A 24,758-nucleotide genomic window follows, 5' to 3' on the forward strand; every position below is an offset into this window, starting at 1 on the left:
AAATCGACACGAGTTGCGAATTACCTTTTCGCACGTGTATCGTACAACGTTTTACAGTACATATGGCCCTTTAAACTTTCGACATATGCACGAAAAGTGCTCTTTACGCACTAGTGCGAGAAAGTAGCACCATATGTACTGTAAATAACTATTTCAATTTCGTTATCAATTTCACATTACTTTTACTTAGTGCGTCTCTTTCGCTCCAATATATATTGCAAGTACGAGAAAAATGCTTTGCAAATTATGTCAAATCCAAGTCAAGATCAGATTTTAAAATTTGAATTCTGTTCCACACTGAATGAGGAACCTTCACAGCTGAATCTAACCGCAACTAGTAGAGAATGAATGACATAGGTATCATAGGTATATTATAAAAGATCTAAATTATATATTTATCATATATGATATGACCATACACGCATGTAATAGGTAAAGGTTGACTGGAAAGGATCCCTTATAGTCTCGCCTTTGTATATATTTTGTTTAATTGTTTTTAACCTGTTTTATGTAGGTATACAGTAAAGTGTTAAGATATATACATACATGTCGTTTGTTTTTACTACCTACTAGAAAGTTTAATTATTTAATTCAGGGGTTCGCCGCAGCGCCCTGGTGCGCCATAGACAGTAAAGAAGGGCCCCGTGAGGCAATCCTCCTCACCATGTATAGTCTGCATCTTTTCAAATGACTTTTTCGTTTAAGAGGGTAATCCGTTAAACAGTCTTTGTTTCTTTTGTGCGTGCGGTCGCCCATTGTGTACCGTTGAGTCTGAGCGCGTGCTAGGGCCCGTGCTATTGTCAGAGACAATGGTACACAATGGGCGACCGCACGCAGAAAAGGAACAAAGGCTTTTGTTTAACAGATTACCGTCTTAGACGAAAAAGTCCTTTGAAAAGATGCAGACTATACCTACCTATCTATTTCGAATAGCCTAGCTAGGTTTAGGCGCCGGAATTAAATTTTAAACTTGCAAATGCGCCGCGGACTGAAAAGGATCGGGAACCTGATTTAATTTAAGCAAAGATAGATATAACTCCGTAATAGATAGATACAGTCTAAGGAAAAAACGTGCCTCGAAAATCAAGAATATTTGATTCTCGTTCAGAGGGCGCTACTAGTTTTGGCCTACAGTCGAATAGATGGCGTTGACGGTTTCGTTTGTTATTTAACAATTTTAACGCATATCAGTGAAAGAACATGGGTCAAAATCATAAAAATAATTAATGCAAATAAAAAAAATCATTTATCTATATTTAAATACATTCTATCGTATTTTTATAAATCTTCATTTTTAGTTTTAAAGTGTGTCGACAGATGGCAGTGAATTTACTGGGGTTACAAAATTTACTATGACAGTACCGCTCTAGTATAAGTTACTCTATGATTTAAGTATATAAAGATACTTCTGGCCCCAACTACGCGAGGTTTATCGTAATAATGCGTACATATTTATGAAATGGCACTGTCTCCGGACCCTTACCATATCTAAGAATTATCATCTGGGTCTTAGCGGTGTATTTCATGTAATTTAATATATGACACTGTGTTTATTCGGTTACAGGGAAATGGCGGGCGGCGTGCTCTGGTCGCGGCGGCTCGCGGCGCGCATGCGCGTGCTGCGCGGGCTCGTGCGCGACACGCGCCGCTCGCTGCGCGACGTCGCCGACGCACTAGAGCTGGGTAAGTTAGAGGGAGATGGCTGGGTTAGAGTGAGACGGGCGGCGTGCTATAGTCGCGTGCTGCGCGGGCTCGTGCGCGACACGCGCCGTTCGCTGAGCGACGTCGCTGACGCACTGGAGCTAGGTAAGTTAGAGGAAGATGGCTCAGTGAGAGGGAGACGGGCGGTCGCGGCGGCTCGCGGCGCGCATGCGCGTGCTCGTACGTGTAGAAGAATGTCTGCCGACACACTGGAGTTCGGCAGACATTCTTCTATCTCTTTCTATTCTTGAACTCTTAGATACAACCGACCGACCGACCGAATGAACTGCCAGGAAAGCGTAAAAAAATACAGTTATAGTTTGAATTGTTTCTTTTATGGGAGCGCGTGGCCATTGAGAGAGACACAATGGCCACGCGCTCACTCAAAATAAACAATGGCTTTTGTTTAACAGATTAGGGTCTATAGCGTAAAAATCATTTGAGAAGATTCAAACTGTCTATTTACATGCCTAGATCGACACAGGCAAACTTTAATCCTACATAATAAATGATCGAATGATGAATGATTATGAATACAAGTTGTACTTATAGCATACCCGCATTATGACAACTTATTGTTTTATCAACAAATGTTACAGATATAAGGGATGTCACCGGCCGCGTAGAGGAAATAGGAGATGCATCAGGCCGCCCTGCAGCTATAGTGGTGCTAGGGACTAGTGCTGCCGCGCGGGCGCGCCTGTTGCACTGTCTTCTCGGACGTCGCCTATTGCCGGAGCCAGCGCCGACTCACTGCCGCTGGGTAAGCCACAGGGATGTTTCCCTTTTTAGGGTTCCGTACCCAAAGGGTAAAAACGGGACCCTATTACTAAGACTCCGCTGTCCGTCTGTCTGTCTGGCACCAGGCTGTATCTCATGAACCGTGATAGCTAGATAGTTGAAATTTTCACAGATGATGTATTTCTGTTGCCGCTATAACAACAAATACTAAAAAGTACGGAACCCTCGGTGCGCGAGTCCGACTCGCACTTGGCCGGTTTTTAGGGTTCCTTACCTCAATTTTTTTTATCCATTACTAAGGCCTAAAATCTCTTGGAATAACAAACTTTTAAAACTAAAGCAGATGCTTTGATATTCGCAAAACAATCAAAACCTATACGGCTATAGTCGTTAGTTTTCAAGCTGGCCCTTACGGCTAACTCTTTGTCTGTTGTAAGTAAAACCGCACGTGCTACTACCTGCAAAACAAAAGGTTCGGTCAGAAGGAGGAAGGAGGTACAAGTAAAGGGAATTATCCGAAAAACCAATAATGCCAAATAATTATTACAAATTTCAAATTATAGTCTGCATCTTCTAAAATGACTTTGTCGCCTAAGACGGTAATCTGTTAAACAAAAGCCATTATTCCTTTTGTGCGAGCGGTCGCCCATTGTGTACCATTGTCTCGCCGTGGCATCAATGATACACAATGGGCGACCGCTCCCATAAAAGGAACAATGGCTTTTGTTTAACAGATTACCGTCTTAGGCGAGAAAGTCATTTGAGAAGTTGCAGGCCATAATTTGAAAATTATTTTTTCAGCTCCGGATACAGTATGGTAGCAGCACCCAAGTGCATCTCACTCTCGGCAACTCGGAATTCGAGCTGGTCGAAGATCTGGAATGCAACAAGGCTCCTTGGGATACTTTGCCGCTTGAGGTAAGACTGATATCGCGTTGCTTAAATCAATATTCTTCTCATGTCTCATAGAGTTTTTCTGCGTGCGATTGTGGTGTCCGTGCGATTTCTAAACTGGAGATCGTGGGTTCGGAATCCAGGTCATACCAACTCGTTTCTCGGAATTTATGTAGGAACTAACTTATTTACCAGTTGCTCTTCGGTTAAGCGAAACATTGTAAAGTTAACTGGACTTAAATTTCCTCTTATTGTTGGACTTTGAAGGCAGTCGCTTTGGTAACAGTGCCTGTGAAAATTCTTTAGGTTACCAAAAGCGGTCCTGCGGTTCCCGTTCAAGGCAAACGAGAAAGCTCTAAGATAAGGACATCTACTGTACGCAGGGTCTCGGAATTGTCACTGTTTTTAACGAAACGGATGTTTGTCAGTGACAGTAAAGTTTGAGGGGATATTACCCTTACTAACGCAAAACTTGTTATATTCCTTGCCCTAGACTGTGCCTCTATTACTTGCTCGGAACATTCGTCAGCCTAAAGTTCTGGTTTCCTAGGAAAGCGGTGCCGTCATATACTTAGCGACCGTAATATTACGGACGCAAAAAGACTGCCGTTTTTACGGTGACATGTGGAAAGTTTCACGGCCGTGTAACCATTTCACCACCAATAATTTATTCAAATCTCGTGGTACAGTTAAACACTAATAAGGCTATAAACTTCAATGATAATGTTACTTTTTAAACCTCTTTTCCAGGATCTCATCCGCCAAGACTCAACTGACTTCTCAACAATGCTAGAAGTCGAACTGAACATTCCTATACTAAAAGACGGTCTTCGCATCATCGTCCCACCGGACATAGCTGCCGACGAGACAACCCTACCCAAACTAAAGCAAAAATACTTAGAACTGTACGAAAAACGAGATGTAATACTAAAACTGTTTAACCCTATATACTTATACGCGGTAGATAGGATAGGTAAAAATGTGTTCAGTGATGATATATCGAGTGATAACGTTGTGTGCTCTAAGAGTGAGGAGGATTTTTGGACTATGTTCAATATGTATCAGTCGCATAATAGTGAGACTGAGAAGGAATGTGTTGTTGAAAAAGTTAGGAAGTGGAAAGCTAGGGATGGTGATGATTTCGTGCTTACGGCGGAGGTGAGTGGTCCTTTTTAATTTAATTTGGTTTAGATACAAACTATGTGTGTAAATGTGACACGGTGCTAAGGTGCTACTCGTATGAAAATGCGATAAAGTTGACTGACAAAAGCGGAACAAATCCACTTGACAAAAAGAGGCTGTAACAGACAGACACACTTTCGCATTTATAATATTAAGTATGATATTATAAATGCGAAAGTGTGTCTGTCTATTACCTCTTCACGCTTAAACCGCTGAACCGATTTAGTTGAAATTTGGTATAGAGATAATTTGAGTCCCGGGGAAGGACATAGGGTAGTTTTTATCCCAGAAATCATCCTTTAAGGGGGTGAAAAGGGGGGTGGAAGTTTGTATGGGAAATCGATAAAAAGCAGATTGGATAAAAAATAAGCTACCCAAATTACTAACTCTACGCAGACGATGTCGCGGGCAAAAGTTAGTAATATTATAAATGCGAAAGTGTGTCTGTCTGTTACCTCTTCACGCTTAAACCGCTGAACCGATTTAGTTGAAATTTGGTATAGAGATAGTTTGAGTCCCGGGCAAGGACGTAGGGTAGTTTTTGTCCCAGAAATCATCCTTTAAGGGGGTGGAATTTTGTATGGGAAATCGATAAAAAGCAGATTGGATAAAAAATAAGCTACTCAAATTACTAACTCTACGCAGACGAAGACGCGGGCAAAAGCTAGTATAATAATAATTAAGACATTTAGTTCATAAACATGCATAGAATTATGTAAGAGTTATATATTATGTAGTTAAAAATTTAATTATACAAGTCTAAAGCGGAAACATTAACCAAAATGCCCCACACCGTTGGTCGTGTGAAACGCTGATTTTTAACATGTTTTTTTATACCATGTAAACTTCTAATTGTCATTTTATAAAATGGGGATGGGATGGGATTGACAGTCATTAGCAACTAGGCAAATAAATTAACAGTACATACAAGTAGATTGCAAAAACTCCTGTAGACAATTAAACCAATATGTTGGGCTAAGAAAATTCGTGTGAATATTTTAGAACATGGTCCTTAATCACTCATTAACTTTACAGAACTGCTTAGACCTCCACCAAATAAAAGAAATCAACCCCAATGCGCAAGTTCTCTTCGCATTATTCGCGGACAGCCAAGCCGGAGATCGAGTGGATCTCTGGTACGATGCCACAGAATCTACGGAAGAGCCGTGCTGTTTAGGAGAACTTCCCGAATCGGACCAGGAATTGGTGGAAGGCATTAGGAGGTGAGTTTCATATACGTTGGGAATATCTGCGAGTGAGTAGATCTTTGGTACGATGCCACAGAATCTACGGATAAACCGTGCTGTCTGGAGGGCTACCAGTCGGAACAAGAGCTTGTGGAAGGTATAAGGAGGTAAGTCTTTTACAAATACAAATAGTTTATTATCATAAAAGTTATTTATCAGTACGGTTTTTACTCACTATTATTTTTAGTCGCTTTTGGCGACATGTTTCGGATTCTTTGGGAATCCATCCTCAGGCACGAGTGTCCGCGGCGGTTGTTCGTCGTGCACTGCCCGCGCCGCCCGCCTCGTCGCTCGTTGCGCACGCGCTGATGGGGCGGGGGCGGGGGGCGCGGGGCAGTCCGCAGATGGAGTCGTCAAGTGAAGGTCTGGTAGGGCGGCTGTATCGAACGAAGTCAAGCACACTGCACTCACTATGTCCCCGCGATCGTCACAACACACTTGCCGCTTGACCCTAGGTATTATAGGCTTCCATGCAGGTGGCAACATCCAGCCTCCGTCCCGATTGAAATTAGGGCGGCGTGAAATTTCAATCGCCTCGCGAATCTTACGCGGCACAAAACATTTCTCCCGTACCAGTAATCTCGCTTTATCGAAACGAATGAAATGGGACGCGCCTATATCGTTCGCATGCTCTGCCACAGCTGAGTTCCTGGTGTCCATGTTCTTAACGCTGCGTATGTGTTCCGACAACCTAGTGGAGACATTCCTTCCGGTCTCACCGACATACGCCCTACCACAATCGCAAGGTATCTCGTATACCCCCGGGCTCCCCAGCGGGTCCTTGTCCTTTGGAGAGCGCAGCAACTGCCTGACTTTGGTATGGGGTCGGAAGATTGTCCTAATGCTAAAACTTCGGCGTAATAGGCGTCCAATTCTATCCGTTATCCCCTTAATAAAAGGCAAGACGACAGGTGCTCTCTCGACCGTTTGTACTTGCCTTAATGTACCCGTACTTGCTGCTCGCTGACTCTGTCTCCAATTGTACCCATTGCTCTCTAATACCTGCCTTACATGCTGCAGCTCCTCTTGCACGTACTGCGGGTCACATAGCCGTAAAGCCCTATTGATGAGCGCGCGTGGAACCGAAGACAAATGTGCGGGGTGATGGTGTGAGTCAGCTTGCAGGTACCGCTCAGTGTGTGTGGGCTTCCGATACACTTTATGAGTCAACCGGCCATGCTCGTCCCGCTGCACCAAGACATCCAGAAACGGGAGTGCCCCATTGCACTCCCTCTCAATGGTGAACTTAATCTTGGCATGCCGCGCGTTCAGATGTTCGAGTAACGGGTCCAGATCCTTGTGTGGCACCACAGCAAACACGTCGTCCACATATCGCAGCCACAGTCTGGGTCTATGTGGGCAACTCTCCAAAGCCCTTTGCTCAAAATCCTCCATAAAAATATTGGCCACCACTGGTGCTATCGGAGAACCCATTGCTACCCCTCATCCCATCCCATTGCTTCATTCGTTTCGATAAAGCGAGATTACTGGTACGGGAGAAATGTTTTGTGCCGCGTAAGATTCGCGAGGCGATTGAAATTTCACGCCGCCCTAATTTCAATCGGGACGGAGGCTGGATGTTGCCACCTGCATGGAAGCCTATAATACCTAGGGTCAAGCGGCAAGTGTGTTGTGACGATCGCGGGGACATAGTGAGTGCAGTGTGCTTGACTTCGTTCGATACAGCCGCCCTACCAGACCTTCACTTGACGACTCCATCTGCGGACTGCCCCGCGCCCCCCGCCCCCGCCCCATCAGCGCGTGCGCAACGAGCGACGAGGCGGGCGGCGCGGGCAGTGCACGACGAACAACCGCCGCGGACACTCGTGCCTGAGGATGGATTCCCAAAGAATCCGAAACATGTCGCCAAAAGCGACTAAAAATAATAGTGAGTAAAAACCGTACTGATAAATATTTTGAAATATGTCTCACGATAGTTTAAGTGCGATCATAAAAGTTGTTTACATGTGTATCGATATATCTTTTATTTGTTGAATTTCTTTTGAAAAATATCTGAGAACGAGTGGATCTCTGGTACGATGCCACAGAATCTACGGAAGAATCGTGCTGTTTAGGAGAGCTACCAGTCCGAACAAGAGCTTGTGGAAGGTATAAGGAGATGAGTCTTTTTTTGTTGAATTTCTTTTGAAGTTATCTTGAGAACGAGTGGATCTGGTATGATGCCACAGAATCTACGGAAGAGCCGTGCTGTTTAGGAGAACTTCCCGAATCGGACCAGGAATTGGTGGAAGGCATTAGGAGGTGAGTTTCATATACGTTGGGAATATCTGCGAGTGAGTAGATCTTTGGTACGATGCCACAGAATCTACGGATAAACCGTGCTGTTTAGGAGAACTATCCTAATCGGACCAGGAATTGGTGGAAGGAATAAGGAGGTAAGCCTCTTATTCGTTAACTCTTTATAAGGCGTAAGGGCGTCAGAAATTATGCGAAATTGAACCCTATCACTTTGAAACAGAGTTAAAAATCTTAGGGGAAATATATTCATACACCCTTTCCTGTGGAACGACAAATTTAAGGCTACCAGACGCTCGATATATCGACAAATTTACACCCGAATCGGGTAGCAGGAACGACTCTCATGTAATATTTAATATCTTTTGTACCTACTACATGTATGCAATTATGAAAGAATAAAGAATAAAATTTAATGACTGAGATATATTTGACGGTTTACTGATGTTTCGGCGAAAATTACTTGACAAACTTTCAGTTCCCAAACTATTTATCCCATATTTTTACTTGGGCGAAATTTCATTTCGCAAATTTTCATAATCCAACCTAACCTAACCCAACCTAGTACGTCATTTTCATTTCGCAAGTATGGGGTTGGGAAATGAAATGGTTGCAAAGTAAAAAACTTGCTAAAATTTCATTTGGGAAATGAAACTGATGCCATAAGTTTGTTGGGAAGTGTAATTTGGCGAAAAATATTTTGGCTAAACGGCGGTATCCCATATTTGGGTTTACTGATGTTTCGGCGAAAATTACTTGACAAACTTTCAGTTCCCAAACTATTTATCCCATATTTTTACTCCATTGTGTATCTTGACTCGGCACTTTTCTATAACATGAACATGACTAATTCAACCGAGTTAACTGCTTCGTATTATTTGTTCCAGACACTCGGATGATTCTCCATTAAGCAAAAGACTGACAGTAAGATATAGCGAAGATAGACTGGAAAGACTGAGCGAGGAACGAGTGGCCTTCATGAACGAGCTGTTAGACCAATGGGAACTTATGTGTAAGTATACGACAATTAGCGGTAAGAGCGTGCGACTTGCAATCCGGAGGTCGGGGGTTCAAATCCCAGCTCGTACCAATGAGTTTTTCGGAATTGATGTACGAAATATCACTTTCACTTATAGACAGAAATTATATTCTTTATTATAGAATATAATTTTTAGAATAGAGTTGCGATGTAAATTTTTATTTCGCATTTTCATAATAGTTACTCAATAATAATCGAATATAAACTGTTGTGAGACATACTAACATTAAATCATTTTACGGTTTAGACTCACTTGTTTTAGTCACTCGCGCGACATGTTTCGGAGAGCCTAGGTCTCCTTTCTCAAGCACTAATAGTGCGAGCAGCGTTCACGACGACCGTGTGTTGCGTACTGCCGCTGCCGCGCGCCGCGTCGCTCGCTGCGCGCGCGCCGAGAAAACCACGCAATACACGGTCGTCGTGAACGCTGCTCGCACTATTAGTGCTTGAGAAAGGAGACCTAGGCTCTCCGAAACATGTCGCGCGAGTGACTAAAACAAGTGAGTCTAAACCGTAAAATGATTTAATACTCAATAATATTCTAATTTCATTCCATACCCGAAAAGTGCCGACGAGACTAATATACTAAACCTTTGATGTCCGTCCGTCTGCCCGTGAGCAGATTAGCGATTCAGCATACAATGTAAAAGGCGATATCATAATGCGACGTCAAAGATATGCATAATTAAAAACCGGCCAAGTGCGAGTCGGACTCACACACGAAGGGTTCCGTACCATTAACTATAAAAACGGTCACCCATCCAAGTACTGACCCCGTCCGACGGTGCTTAACTTCGGTCAAAATCACGTTTGTTGTATGGGAGCCCCACTTAAATCTCTATTTTATTCTGTCTTTAGTATTTGTTGTTATAGCGGCAACCGAAATACATCATCTGTGAAAATTTCAGCTGTCTAGCTATCACAGATCACGAGATACAGCCTGGTGACAGACGGACAGACAGACGGACAGCGGAGTCTTAGTAATAGGGTCCCGTTTTTACCCTTTGGGTACGGAATCCTAAAAAGGAGTAAGTACTACGTTGCAAAAGTGTAAACATATTTTTGACGTCGACTGTTCAATACCAATTCTCCAAAAGAGTATATCTAACTTTTACCATTTTCTTTACAGTTCATCCGCCCCCAAAGCATCAAACAAAAAGTCAATGGCTAATAGTTGACGATGTCGAAATACTACGGACAGTCGAGAGCAAACCCACAGAACGACAGGAAAGCGACAGGGTCGTTAACACAAGGACTGGTTTAATAAACAGTGTTGTGGCGTTCGGTAGTGATTGTCTACAGGATTATTTGCTTGAGAACAGTACTAAGCTTAGTGAGGTAAGATATAATACGTTATCTATATCAGTAGGCAATATAACAGCGACGGGAAAGCGACAGAGTCGTTAACACAAGAACTGCTTTAATAAACAGTGTTGTGGCGTTCGGTAGTGATTGTCTACAGGATTATTTGCTTGAGAATAGTACTAAGCTTAGTGAGGTAAGATATAATACGTTATCTATATCAGTAGGCACCAGAATAGCAACAGGAGAGCGACAGAGTCGTTAACACAAGGACTGCTTTAATAAACAGTGTTGTGGCGTTCAGAAGTGATTGTCTATAGGATAAGGTATTTGTTGGAGAATAGTACTAAACTAAGTGAGGTAAGATATAAAAGGTTATCTATATCAGTAGGCAATATAACAGCGACGGGAAAGCGACAGAGTCGTTAACACAAGGACTGCTTTAATAAACAGTGTTGTGGCGTTCGGAAGTGATTGTCTACAGGATTATTTGCTTGAGAACAGTACTAAGCTTAGTGAGGTAATATATAATACGTTATCTATATCAGTAGGCAACACAATAGCAGAGCGACAGGAAAGCGACAGGGTCGTTAACACAAGGACTGGTTTAATAAACAGTGTTGTGGCGTTCGGTAGTGATTGTCTACAGGATTATTTGCTTGAGAACAGTACTAAGCTTAGTGAGGTAAGATATAATACGTTATCTATATCAGTAGGTAACACAATAGCGACAGGAGAGCGACATAGTCGTTAACACAAGGACTGCTTTAATAAACAGTGTTGTGGCGTTCGGTAGTGATTGTCTACAGGATTATTTGCTTGAGAACAGTACTTACTGTACGGCTTTCAAAAAGGGAACTTTTAGGGACACGTGTTCTCCGTTAATAGCGCATCTTTAGGAACTCTGGCAACCTTCTTCCCGTCACAAATAGTGCACACACCAATAGGTGCATAAAATTGTAAAAAAAAGCGCTTTCTCGCCAACAAACTGCATACGCAGTTTGGCGAGTAAATTTGAAATTGATCATGTATCCTTTGAAAAAAAAAAATGAAAAAAAAAAATAGTGTTTTTTTTTTATACCACGACGGTGGCAAACAAGCATACGGCCCGCCTGATGGTAAGCAGTCACCGTAGCCTATGGACGCCTGCAACACCAGAGGTATGACATGCGCGTTGCCGACCCTTTAAAAACCTGTACACTCCTTTTTTGAAGAACCCCATACTGTAAGCCCCTCGGGAAAAAAAGTGTGTGGTTAGGTATTGAAATTTATATAATAAAGTCAAATCGCGTGACTCGGTGAATTAGCTGAATCCACGGTGTTTTGTATCTATGCAATTATAAATTAAATTAAATATATCTTTATTTCAGACCCATAAGTCCATATGAAATTCCAATTATGTCATTGACCGAATACCTACATGAATCATATGATTTTGTGTCATGTCGGAGTGTCCGTAGTCGTCGCTCAGCTTACTCAATGTTCACATAAATCTTTGTTTCCAGATCCACGTCAAGTTAGTGCAGCAACTGATACTATCGTCATTTGAACTAGCTAGAGAGTTGCAAGTTGTTCCTAAGAAGATACAGTACGTCGCCGTACAGGAGAAGCAGCTTTTTGAGGTACGGTAACATCTAGTCTATATGGGATATTACTGCAATGTTCTGCCACCAGAGTGCAGCAGTAGCCCGTTTTGTAAACCATAGAGTAAGTATACATACTGTGCCTTTAACAGTTTTTTGACAAGTTTTCAGAGATAGTGTAATGAAATCGTTTATTGCAGACAAATAGTCCATATTAATTGGGTGAATCAACTTTTAAATATCCACATGATGAATTTATGGACTTATTTTTTTTTTCTTATATTCCATATTTCATTATTTTGTTTAAAAGATAATTTTCTATAATTTATAATTATGTATAGAGCAGAGCACTTTTTTTGCGAATTTAGTGAATTTTACTAAAAAAAGTTCACCAGCCTAAATCTGCTGTCCCCTGGACAACTATTTAAAATTATTTTTTTAACAAACCAGACATCAATTATTGTGAAAACAGTTATTTTACATACATTGATTAAACAATATAGTTTCATGTTTTATCTATAAATATGCCAATATCGCCCTGAATTTCACAATATTTCCCCTTATCATGTCCCCAGGACAACTGTGACTTCACAGGATCGGAACTTTTTAATTAAAACGCTATATAGTAATAGTAATGTAACAAAATTCCTCCTGCTACTTGGTTTTGTATTGTGCTATTGTATTTTTAAAACAATATGAATAATTCTGGATGTTAAAACGAAAAAAATAACAATAAGTGATTTTCAATTCAGGGACAACGTAGTTGTCCCAAGGACATATCTGGTTGTCCAAAGGACATTTTAGAGCCTACAATCTTCAGGAAGGTACTAAATAAAACAAATTTATTGAAGTATTAGGAAGCAGTTTTAATATTTCAGCACACCTAACAACATTAAGAATTGTGATAATACAATTCTTAATAATCAACAACTTTAAATCAACTAGTTAACATTTTTTATACTTAGTGCAGTCTTTGACAGTCTCTTTCTTATAATAAAAGATCACAATACGAGTCATATTCAGAGAATAATCTTTAAAAAATCTTAGACTAATTGGAGACCAACAGTTGTTGTTATACCCCTAAAATAAAAATCTTCTGAAAAACATTGGTATCCAATGAAAAACTTAAAATAATATTGACGCCTCTTTTCTAATTAACGTATCTATCGAAAAATTAGTTTTTCTTAACCTAATGGAGATCAACAGTTCCCTACAATAAATTACTTTTCAAAAACATTGGTGTCTATTGGAAACTTAAAATAATTGACACCTCTTTTCAATTGAATTTCCGGATTAGGAAGTTTTTGAACGATGTCTTCATAAGCAACATAGGAGACATCTTTTTCATTGAGGACAAATAGTTTCCCACCTTTAACACATTTCATAAATGTGACTTTAATTTCTCCATCGTCGTCGATATTGCTTTGAGCAATGCATGCGTAAATATCTACGTTTTCAAATATCTTTCTCAACATCCTTTTCCCTTCTCGTGCCTTTGTTGTCATGTAGTTTTTCTTTATAGCACGAGTTAAAGTTTTGTATTTTTCGTATAATTCATTTTCTGCCACGGTTCTTTTTTCTTTAATTTTATTTAATTCGTTTGCTTTACGATGAGCCCTCTTCTTAAATTTTTCAAATTTTTTTTTCCACATATTGGCTTGGCTTCGTAATTTTAAATTTTCTTTGTACATCTTAGATCTATCTCTACGGATTATTTTCCTTCCCCTTTTTTTGTTCTGTTCAGATTCCAGAGGTGCAAAGGGAGAAGCCGGCGGAGTGGGTACATATTGATCTTGTGGTATATTGATTTCCTGCAAAGTAGACGGAGAACTTGGTGGTGTTTCTTGCAGTATGTTTCGAAGTGCTTTTGATCTCTTTCTTTGTTCTTGTTTACGCAATTTCCATATGGTTCTGCAGTTTTTTTTGTCCTCAGGCTGCATAGCTGATATCGATATTTTGTTTTTATGATAACTTTCTCTTTTTTTTTCGCTTCCTTTCAGCCAATTTTTCTGGGTCTGCTTTAAGTCTCTCTCTATAGCGCCTAGATTTTTCCTTCTCCGTCAACCCCTTTGCCTAAAATGAAATACGTATTTAATATTGTCTTCGGTTTCCGCGATATCGACTCATGTAAATAAAAACCGGTCAAGTGCGAGTCAGACTCGTGCGCCGAGGGTTCCGTACCAACGGTATTTTTTTTACAATTTCAATCCATAAATTAAAAAAAAACAGTTTCATACAGACAGTTTTATTTACATGAAATACGTGTAAGCAAGTTATAATTACGGTAAAGATCCCCGTGATTGAAAAAAAAATGTAATTGTTGATATCTTAAAATTAACCTTATGTCAAAGCGAAAGGTCAAAGACTGGGTATTTACCCTATTTAACATCTTATCACATGTATTTACCCTATTAAAAATCTTATCACATCATTTTTGTCTAACGGACAACCAAAATGTCCCAAGGACAACCAAATCAGTTGTCCGAGTGACTAGTTGTCCGAGGGACTTTTCTAAAACTTTGAACCGTACAATAAAAATTAATGATTTGTTGTGTTTTATTTCACCCTTACCGTAACATATACATATAACAGAATCTAGTGCGACATAATTTATTCAAATATATTAAGTACTTACGAATTTGTGCCGGTGGTCCGATGGACAGACAATAAAACCACCCCGCACTCACCAACAGTACCCGACCGACTGACGCCGCGAGTGTCGTTTATTCAAAATGGCGGCTAGACCTATCAGATTACCAGGAAATTAAACTTGTTGTCAAGTGCCTTACTGCGCCATCTACATTTAGATTCCGTAACTAATTTATGGTTGTCCGATGGACCTGCATGACGCGGATAATTTCAAGGGACAAAATTAAAACGCAAGAAATTTATAAACGGTTTAGTACAAATATAAGAAATCGGTGTTTTATTGATGATACTTATCCATAAAAATGATTATGTGTATATGTATATCAATCCCACAATAGTATTTTTTTTCATGATTCAAATTTGTATGGTGCACCGTCGCAAAGGGACAATTTGACGTACTATGAAAACCATCTTTTGGTCTTTCGGACAACCATTAAAAACCGGATAAATTGTAAAAAACAATTCAATGTTTCGTGATGAAATGTTACGTAATATTACTGGGAACAGAATGGAATGCAAATAAAGCTCATTACCTTTATTATAAATTTGTAATATCGATCAGGGACTCTGTACGTTTGATGTTGAACATTAAAAGTTGATTCACCCAATTACACAACAATTTACAAACAGAATTAAAAATAATTAATCACAAAATTCATATACCAAGTCAAATAAATATAAATAAACGAACAATTAAATCATAAAAAAATTAAATTAAAATTGAAATAAAAAATAAAAAGATTAAAAATTCAAAAATTCAAAATCAACACATTTAAACATTACAAATTTAAAATGATTATATATGTATAATATGCGTTTGTATTATATGATCTTTTATACGAATAAATATAATATGGAATATAATAAAATATGACGTTGATGCACCAAGGCGGTTTGTTTGCAGAGAACCTACCGAGAAACACGAATCCGAAATTTCTCTATCTTCCTCTTTATCGCTCGAATATGCAAGAGTGACAGAAGATAACGAAATTTCGATTTTCTTGTTTTGTGATAGACCCTCAGGTTGTGGTAGTGGCGCCCCCTGCGCAGAGTTTTGAGTAATATTCCCTATTCACAAAATTCCATTAAAATAATGGCACTTATGGCGTGTATCTTATAGAAAAATAAGTGTAAACATGCCAGTATACAGTGTTTTATTGCGGAGTTCCGTATAGTCATTTATAATTAAATTTTTTATTAAATTTTTCATTCTCATGATGCTTTTTGAGGGCAAATAAACGAGTTGGTGTGCATCATCATCGTCATCATCATCAAATATTTGAAGTTTCCTCTACCTCAGGACATAACAAGACAATATAACAATCCTCCTCCTCCTCCTTTTTGGTACGGACGGCTAAGGAATGGAATACGCTCCCGCCATCTGTATTCCCTGATCAATATGACCTCGGTCTCTTTAAAACAAGAGTGAATAGGCTGTTACTGAACCGGTGAGCTCCATCTTAGGGCCTGTCTTCACTTTCCATCAAGTGTGACTAGGGCCAAAAAAAAAATAAGTTCCTTAAATTCAGATGACGAAAGAATTTAAATTGGTTCATCTAGTATCGTAAAACAATCATGAAACATACATAAAAAGCATGAGGCTAAGCATCTCTACGAATAAATTTTGTTCATTTGTGTTGTACGAGTATGATTGTTTCGAATTAACGTTCATTAAGATTAAGTTTTTATTTTTATATAATACTTTAAGCTATATGTATCACCTAGTATTAGCATAATGTCAAAACTTCAGCGTAGGAAGATGGTAATTAAAAATTGGAATTGTCTCAACTGACTCCACAAGACAGGCCTAGCCTAGTGTGGAGATCATAGGTTAATAAAACAATGTATAATTTTTTGGTAAATAAACTATTTTTATTTTATTTATTTTTATTATTCTAACGTTCATTTTAGCAAATACGGGTTATGACGCGCCTGAAGGCTTATCTTATCTTATGGTTTTCGGGGGCCCTTGCGGATACACTTCGACCCATAGGGATCTTTTGTGCAGTTACCCCCTAGGAAAGATCCGTCCGCTACTTAAGACCTTTTCCCACCATCTCCGTATGCCGGATGATGGAGCTAATGGGTAGCGTTTTGAATTCCTTTGGTTCCAGATAGCCGGTTCCAAAGTCCTTCATTCTTTGTCTGGCGAGGGCGTGACATTCACACATAAGGTGTTCTATTGTCTCTTCCTCTTCGCTACACATACGACAATCGGTGTTGTCAGCGTGCCCCATCTTAGCCAGGATTCCCTTGACCCCGTAATGGCCAGTAAACACCCCCTGAAGGCTTAGGATACGATTTCTTTAATAAAAATTGCTTTTATTATTTACAGACTATATACCAGAATTTCTCTGAAGGCGATAAGAAGAGTGCTCTAGTCGAGATGATGCAGGAAGTATTACAAGAATTAAAAGATGAAGTCAATAACATGGACTGGAGTATAGATGGTTAGTACTTACTATTGTAGAACCCGCAACTGCGTCGCAACAAACAATCGCGTTTAATAACAATAATAACATGAACGAGACATATACATTTCAGTTTCTAATTGATATATAAAATAAATAAATTCAGTTACTTCTCTTAAGGGTCCCCGGCAAGCTCGGTTCACCATACAAACGTAGTTCAGGTCTCATTTTAAAACGACTGGCTAGATTGCTCTGAAACTTTGAACTTACAATAGGATACGGTATATCTATGTCTGAAATTAGTTTATGTAGCTTCAGATACCATAGTTAAAAAAATACAGCGAATTTAAGTTTTTCATACAAAGCTTGATTTTGCTCTATTTTGTTTGTTTTATAAACTGAAGCTATATAAACTAATTTCAGACCTCGATATACCCCATGTCATTTTATGTGCAAAGTTTCATTACAATCCAACACGTAGTTTTAAAATGAGAGCGGAACTACGTTTGTATGGGAAGGTGCAATTCGGCCGAGCTTGCCGGGGACTCTTAAAAATTGGTAAACAAATAGGTACAGTCAAGTGTAACAATATGGGTGTAGACAACTTACTCAAAAATAGTTCTTAATTCGCTGACATAAGAGCTATGGGACATATTTTTGACTATGATTTGTGCACCCATATTTTTACACTTGACTGTACACGGCTTTTGTTTTGATTACATAAAGTGACTTATACTAGAGATTAATTATATAAGATGTATAAAGTCTAATATTCTATCTATAAATTTGTGCTAGAATATGGTAGATATTTTCCTACTAGTAAAATCAGAGTCTTTTTCGAACCGTCAAAACGATTAGGCACTATGGAATTTGTATAAAACTGTAGAAGTGACGTCACGGTCAAAGTCTCCACTTTTTTAGTTCTATCCGATTTATCAAATATCTGCTGCTTCTTTTCGTCCATTGTGTGAAATTGTTTATTTTAAATACAGGAAACATACTTATTATAGTTGGTCAAGCAAATCTTGTCAGTAAATAAGAACAAAAAAACTATACTCGTCGTTTTCTTTTGGGTGCTAGTACCACAGAATAACTAATAGTACTACCGTACAGAAAATTCACTCCTTCACAAAAGCCAGATTTAGGTATAAAATTATACCTACACTCGCCGCCTGCAAGCAAAATAGAAACTTATAACCGCGCACGAACCGTGAATCTTCTTTGCGCGCCGCAGTTTTATGACCGAGCTGCGAGTGTCGGCACGGGGTTGTCACTTGACAAGTTTTTGTACCTATACCTACTGATTTATTATTTTTAAGATAAATATGTAGGAATTACAAACGTTGATTCTGTAAACATAAAATTTTTAGCCGGAGATAGTATGTCTGATTCTCACGGAAGTAGGTATGCCACAGAAGTATGTATGTATGTAAACACTTTATTGTACGTAAGACAGATTACAAACGCAATAAAAGAACAAAAATATATACAATGTACAAAGGCGGCTATAAGGGATCCCTAAAAGTACTTATTCCTTTGAAAATATGTCGGTCAATATAGTCAGGAATTTAAAAAAAATATTTTTTCTGCTTCCTTGTTCTTCCGTTTATTCAGACATCCTTAAACAGAACATTATCTTTTATACAGATTAGATCGCGATTTAGGTTTCGAAGCCATTGCGTATTTACAATTTTGCGCGAGCGCCACGTGACACGACTATCGTGCGAGCCGAGCGGCAGCCCACTGCCATACACCGTCCCGGGCGGTGCGCCGGCCAAATATACCTAAACTGCGCAGTGACACCCCCCTGCTAGTACTAGTGTGAGACAGAGGTAGTATGATTCTCTCTGTCTATGTTTGAAATGAGACAGTCCTTTGACAAACTATAGTTAATGCACCCCGTGGGATCCCGTGTGCGATGCGTTCACTCGGACTGGCAAAAATTGACGTACAGCTATGGCACGATCAGATCTATTTGCCTACGCATAGTTTTAATTTTTATTTTCACTTGTTATTTTAAAGTAAGCATTAAAATGTTTTACAATTTATTTTTCAGAACTACCATGCCACCTAGATACACGCTACCTAATGACTAGTATGTCAAATTCAACCATTTTGAGTCAGTCCGTCCGTCCGTCCGGATCAGATTCAACATCGGACGGAGAAGAAGCAGTTTCTTATGACAGTTGCAGCTTCGATGATTATGATATTATACACAGCCATAGCAGCTTAGGACTGAGCGTGTTTAGCAAAGACGTGAGTACCTCTATTGATTAGAGCTGATAGGTAGAGTAATTTTTTTTATTTATTTATTTGGGAAACATACAGCACATAATAATACAATAAGGTAAAAGATATAGTAAGAACATAGGCCAAAAGAGTTTCCACTTATAGTTAATACAAAATTCCTTTGCTCCGAAAAAAAAAGTACAATTATTAGGTATTTTGAATTTAAAGTTGAATTTAACAATAACATTGAGTAATATTCCAGCACGATTAAAAATATAACAAGCATAATTTAGAATTTGGAAAATAACAAGCACAATTTTCAATTTAGAATTTGAAATCAAATAGGTACAATAACAATAACAATCATAACAATACAACACAACATTACAATTTTATTACTAGCTACGAGTTAACGAAATTTGCCATTTATTATATTTTTTTATTTTGTTTGATGACAGAAACAAATCTAATAAGTCGTAGTAATAGTCGCTAAAACAAAATTGTGACTTCACGACAAGCCGATTTCACACGCACACATACTACCTATCGGGTTTGAGCTATTCACAGCTCAATTGTTGTCAAAGATTAGACATTAATGGTCATTCATAGACACGCTACAAGCCACCATTGCTAATATTTTTTTGTTTCAATCTGATCATTTTGACTTAAGTATATGCGAGAAAGGGATAAAACAAAAATAACGAGTTGAGGCTTGTAAAGTTTTATGAATAAGAATGCTTTTGAAAATAATTTGTTACTAATTTTCCAATCGGGCGAGCAGAAAATACAAAAAAAAAAAGAGAAAACAAAGCCCATAACTTTAAACGAAAATTGTTTTAACAAATGTCGGTCTGATACGCACTAAGCCGGTTTTTTAAAGAATACAAAATATTTAAATACTTTCTTTGTTCATCAGTCAGACCAGTCGCCAGCCGAACGCATACCAATCGCCAACGAATCAGAATTGTTCTCTCTACAATTCAGCAGTACCTCAATATGTACGACGGGGGACTCCATATCTGTCAAACAGGCCTCATTGGATGTGCAACGGACTGGTACGTAAATATAACAGTATTGTACAGTCGCCATCAGATATATCGGGGCGGCCAAGGTGCTCAAAAATATCTGAACACGCACTTAACGCCTTGACAATAGAGGCGTGTTCAGATATTTGTGAGCGCCTCGGCCGCTCCGGTATATCTGATGGCGACTGTACGCAAGAAAAACCTAAATTACATGAGTACCCCGTTTCAAATATTACAAATACAACCATGATTAAAAAATGACTAAAACCGTGCACGTTTTTTTTTACAGTTCTCTCTAAGCTGAGTCGCAAAATAAGCCTGAAACTGGTTCCTTTCGTAGACTGTTTGAAACAGACGTATTTCGGTACACTACAGAGGCAAGCATTATTTTATTAATTATGTCAATTATTTATATAATGCTTTAAAATTATTTTAATGTAACATGCAGCTATAACTTAGGTTACTAACAATATTTTTATGGAATCTTGAATGTTCTGAAATTAATTTTTTTTTTCGTCTAATTTACAGGATATGGAAAAAAATTGCTCGCTAACTTTTTTTTATACCTACCATAGAGTAACTTATACTAGAGCGGTACTGTCATAGTAAATTTTGTAACCCCAGTAAATTCACTGCCATCTGTCGACACACTTTAAAACTAAAAATGAAGATTTATAAAAATACGATAGAATGTATTTAAATATAGATAAATTATTTTTTTTATTTGCATTAATTATTTTTATGATTTTGACCCATGTTCTTTCACTGATATGCGTTAAAATTGTTAAATAACAAACGAAACCGTCAACGCCAACTATACGACTGTAGGCCTAAACTAGTAGCGCCCTCTGAACGAGAATCAAATTTTCTTGATTTTCGAGGCACGTTTTTTCCTTAGACTGTATCCATCTATTACGGAGTTATATCTATCTTTGTACCTACAAACAAGAAAGTCTATTGAGAATGTTCTGTGTCAAGATTTGGATTGTTTGTGAAAACTCCCTACTTTGCAATGATACTCCTTTTTGGCACTAACGTAGTATATATTTCCAGGTGTCTAGATGCCCTAGAATCGACCTGCAGACAAGAGCTAGGTGGTAGACCAGCCAGCGAAGCAATGAGAGAGCTACTCTCAGTGACTCGTCAAGTGGACTTAGAACCTTGTGCATCTTTCTCCACGCTCAGGACGCTGCTAGAGGCTGCTAGAAGACTATTTCATAAGCAAGTATAACGTTAAACTCCTTAGATATAAAGCTAGGCGGCAGACCAGCCAGTGAAGCGATGAGAGAACTCCTCTCAGTGAATCGTCAGGTGGACATACAGCCCATTGCTTCTTTCTCCACGCTAAGAACGCTGCTAGAGGTTGCTAGAAGACTGTTTCATAAGTAAGTTATCGTTAGACTCCTTAGAAATAGAGCTAGGCGGCAGACCAGCCAGCGAAGCAATGAGAGAGCTACTCTCAGTGACTCGTCAAGTGGACTTAGAACCTTGTGCATCTTTCTCCACGCTCAGGACGCTGCTAGAGGCTGCTAGAAGACTATTTCATAAGCAAGTATAACGTTAAACTCCTTAGATATAAAGCTAGGCGGCAGACCAGCCAGTGAAGCGATGAGAGAACTCCTCTCAGTGAATCGTCAGGTGGACATACAGCCCATTGCTTCTTTCTCCACGCTAAGAACGCTGCTAGAGGTTGCTAGAAGACTGTTTCATAAGTAAGTTATCGTTAGACTCCTTAGAAATAGAGCTAGGCGGCAGACCAGCCAGCGAAGCAATGAGAGAGCTACTCTCAGTGACTCGTCAAGTGGACTTAGAACCTTGTGCATCTTTCTCCACGCTCAGGACGCTGCTAGAGGCTGCTAGAAGACTATTTCATAAGCAAGTATAACGTTAAACTCCTTAGATATAAAGCTAGGCGGCAGACCAGCCAGTGAAGCGATGAGAGAACTCCTCTCAGTGAATCGTCAGGTGGACATACAGCCCTGTGCTTCTTTCTCCACGCTCAGGACGCTGCTAGAGGCTGCTAGAAGACTGTTTAATAAGTATGTTGATCTTGCGACTTCATAAGGACACAGGGAAATTGGCAGTATTGGGAAAACCTGACGCCATTTTCACCCCTTAAGAGGCCGTAGTCGATTTTGGAGCAAAAATTTTAAATTGATACATTTAGTCGTTGAAATTATACTTGTTTTGTTACGTAATATCTAAATAACAAGTATTAGTTTCTATTAGCACGTTTTCTCATCTTGCCTTTTAATAATGAGGTCGCGAGCGTGCGTCACCGGTAATATGTGAAGAGAAGGGGCAGTTTTTAAAAAATCATCAAAAAATTATGGTGGTAAATTATACAAATTGATGTATAAGAATAGTTTCAGCAAATGTTGTAGATTGTTCAAGTATCCAAATTACGTTGAAATTAAGTCGATTTTTCAGAGAAATTGTAACTTGTTTTGAAGTAATTTCTGGAGAAAATTGAATTCGTTTAACTTTCATTTCCTCGAACTCTAAGTCATATAACAAAAATGTAATCTGATAAAGGCCAAGTACAGAATATGTGTAATACAAATTTACCATTTTTAGCAGTCCAAACTTTACGAAATTTACAAATAAGACCGACAAAATCAATGCTTTACGCGCGTTTACCTAAACGTCCTTCAGAAAAAAAAATCATTACTAATTTAGTGAGTCTGTTTTCAAAAAATTGATCTGATAAAAGGCAAGATAAGAAGACGTGCCAATAGAAACCAGTACTTGTTATTTCAATTTGGTAACAAAAGGTGTACAATTTCATCGAAGAAATCTATCAATTTTACATTTTTGCGACTAAAATCGACACCGGCCTCTTAAGGGATGAAAGCTATCCTATGTCTTTTATCAGGACTAAAACTATCTACGTGCCAATTTTCATCTAATAAATAGGTTCAACGGTTTATGCGTGAAGAGACAGTTACTTTCGCGTTTATAATATTAGTAGGGACTAGGTCTAACTTAAGAGCTAGATGGCAGACCAGCTAGTGAAGCTATAAGAAAATACTCTGTGCATCTTTCTCCACGCTCAAAACGCTGCTAGAAGACTTTTTCACAAGTAAGTTTGTTTTGAGACTTCTTGGCACTGAAGAATGGGTTGTACTGGGGAGACCTAACGCACTTTTAATTTATTAGGGGGTGTTTTCTTTGTCGTGTCCTGATACTTAAACCTCCATACCTAATTTCATCTAAATCGGTTTAGCGGTTTAAGCACTAGGCGGAAGACCAGCAGAAAGTAAATGATAATGTGTGAAAATCGGGAAAGTTTGTCAGTGTTGTGATTTGTTTCAGACTGCGGATCGTCGGCGGCGACGGTGACGGCCCCTGCTGCGTCATCAGTCCAGTATGGCGGCGGCAAACCGCACTCAGCTGTCAACAATCACTGAGCGCTACCAAACTTGCCCGCCTTATCGCTACACAGGTAACTTGCAAGTAATATTGATTACGGCTACAATCCCTACTGTGTCATCAGTCCAGTATGGCGGCGGCAAACCGCACTCAGCTGTCAACAATCACTGAGCGCTACCAAACTTGCCCGCCTTATCGCTACACAGGTAACTTGCAAATAATATTGATTACGGCTACAATCCCTACTGTGTCATCAGTCCAGTATGGCGGCGGCAAACCGCACTCAGCTGTCAACAATCACTGAGCGCTACCAAACTTGCCCGCCTTATCGCTACACAGGTAACTTGCAAGTAATATTGATTACGGCTACAATCCCTACTGTGTCATCAGTCCAGTATGGCGGCGGCAAACCGCACTCAGCTGTCAACAATCACTGAGCGCTGCCAAACTTGCCCGCCTTATCGCTACACAGGTAACTTGCAAATAATATTGATTACGGCTACAATCCCTACTGTGTCATCAGTCCAGTATGGCGGCGGCAAACCGCACTCAGCTGTCAACAATCACTGAGCGCTACCAAACTTGCCCGCCTTATCGCTATACAGGTAACTTGCAAATAATATTGATTACGGCTACAATCCCTACTGTGTCATCAGTCCAGTATGGCGGCGGCAAACCGCACTCAGCTGTCAACAATCACTGAGCGCTACCAAACTTGCCCGCCTTATCGCTACACAGGTAACTTGCAAATAATATTGATTACGGCTACAATCCCTACTGTGTCATCAGTCCAGTATGGCGGCGGCAAACCGCACTCAGCTGTCAACAATCACTGAGCGCTACCAAACTTGCCCGCCTTATCGCTACACAGGTAACTTGCAAGTAATATTGATTACGGCTACAACACCTGCTGTGTCATCAGTCCAGTATGGCGGCGGCAAACCGCACTCAGCTGTCAACAATCACTGAGCGCTACCAAACTTGCCCGCCTTATCGCTACACAGGTAACTTGCAAGTAATATTGATTACGGCTACAATCCCTACTGTGTCATCAGTCCAGTATGGCGGCGGCAAACCGCACTCAGCTGTCAACAATCACTGAGCGCTACCAAACTTGCCCGCCTTAT

At 39.6% G+C, this 24,758-nt stretch overlaps 1 protein-coding gene across 1 annotated transcript in view; it reads left to right on the forward strand.

The window, feature by feature from the left end:
- Positions 1-24,758, forward strand: part of LOC134751602 (dual serine/threonine and tyrosine protein kinase-like) — a 54,678-nt gene that overhangs the window by 9,870 nt on the left and 20,050 nt on the right. The window contains exons 2-17 of the mRNA XM_063687077.1: positions 1,565-1,683; positions 2,301-2,464; positions 3,244-3,360; positions 4,087-4,494; positions 5,554-5,741; positions 7,917-8,027; positions 8,909-9,033; positions 10,190-10,299; positions 10,442-10,558; positions 11,868-11,984; positions 16,930-17,044; positions 19,062-19,261; positions 20,151-20,289; positions 20,549-20,636; positions 21,313-21,480; positions 23,575-23,704. Coding sequence (XP_063543147.1) covers positions 1,569-1,683; positions 2,301-2,464; positions 3,244-3,360; positions 4,087-4,494; positions 5,554-5,741; positions 7,917-8,027; positions 8,909-9,033; positions 10,190-10,299; positions 10,442-10,558; positions 11,868-11,984; positions 16,930-17,044; positions 19,062-19,261; positions 20,151-20,289; positions 20,549-20,636; positions 21,313-21,480; positions 23,575-23,704 — 2,412 coding nt within the window. The 5' untranslated portion in view covers positions 1,565-1,568. The remainder of the gene's footprint in view (positions 1-1,564; positions 1,684-2,300; positions 2,465-3,243; positions 3,361-4,086; positions 4,495-5,553; positions 5,742-7,916; positions 8,028-8,908; positions 9,034-10,189; positions 10,300-10,441; positions 10,559-11,867; positions 11,985-16,929; positions 17,045-19,061; positions 19,262-20,150; positions 20,290-20,548; positions 20,637-21,312; positions 21,481-23,574; positions 23,705-24,758) is intronic.

The sequence above is a fragment of the Cydia strobilella genome, chromosome 22 (genome assembly GCF_947568885.1).
Source record: "Cydia strobilella chromosome 22, ilCydStro3.1, whole genome shotgun sequence".
Classification (NCBI taxonomy): domain Eukaryota; kingdom Metazoa; phylum Arthropoda; class Insecta; order Lepidoptera; family Tortricidae; genus Cydia; species Cydia strobilella.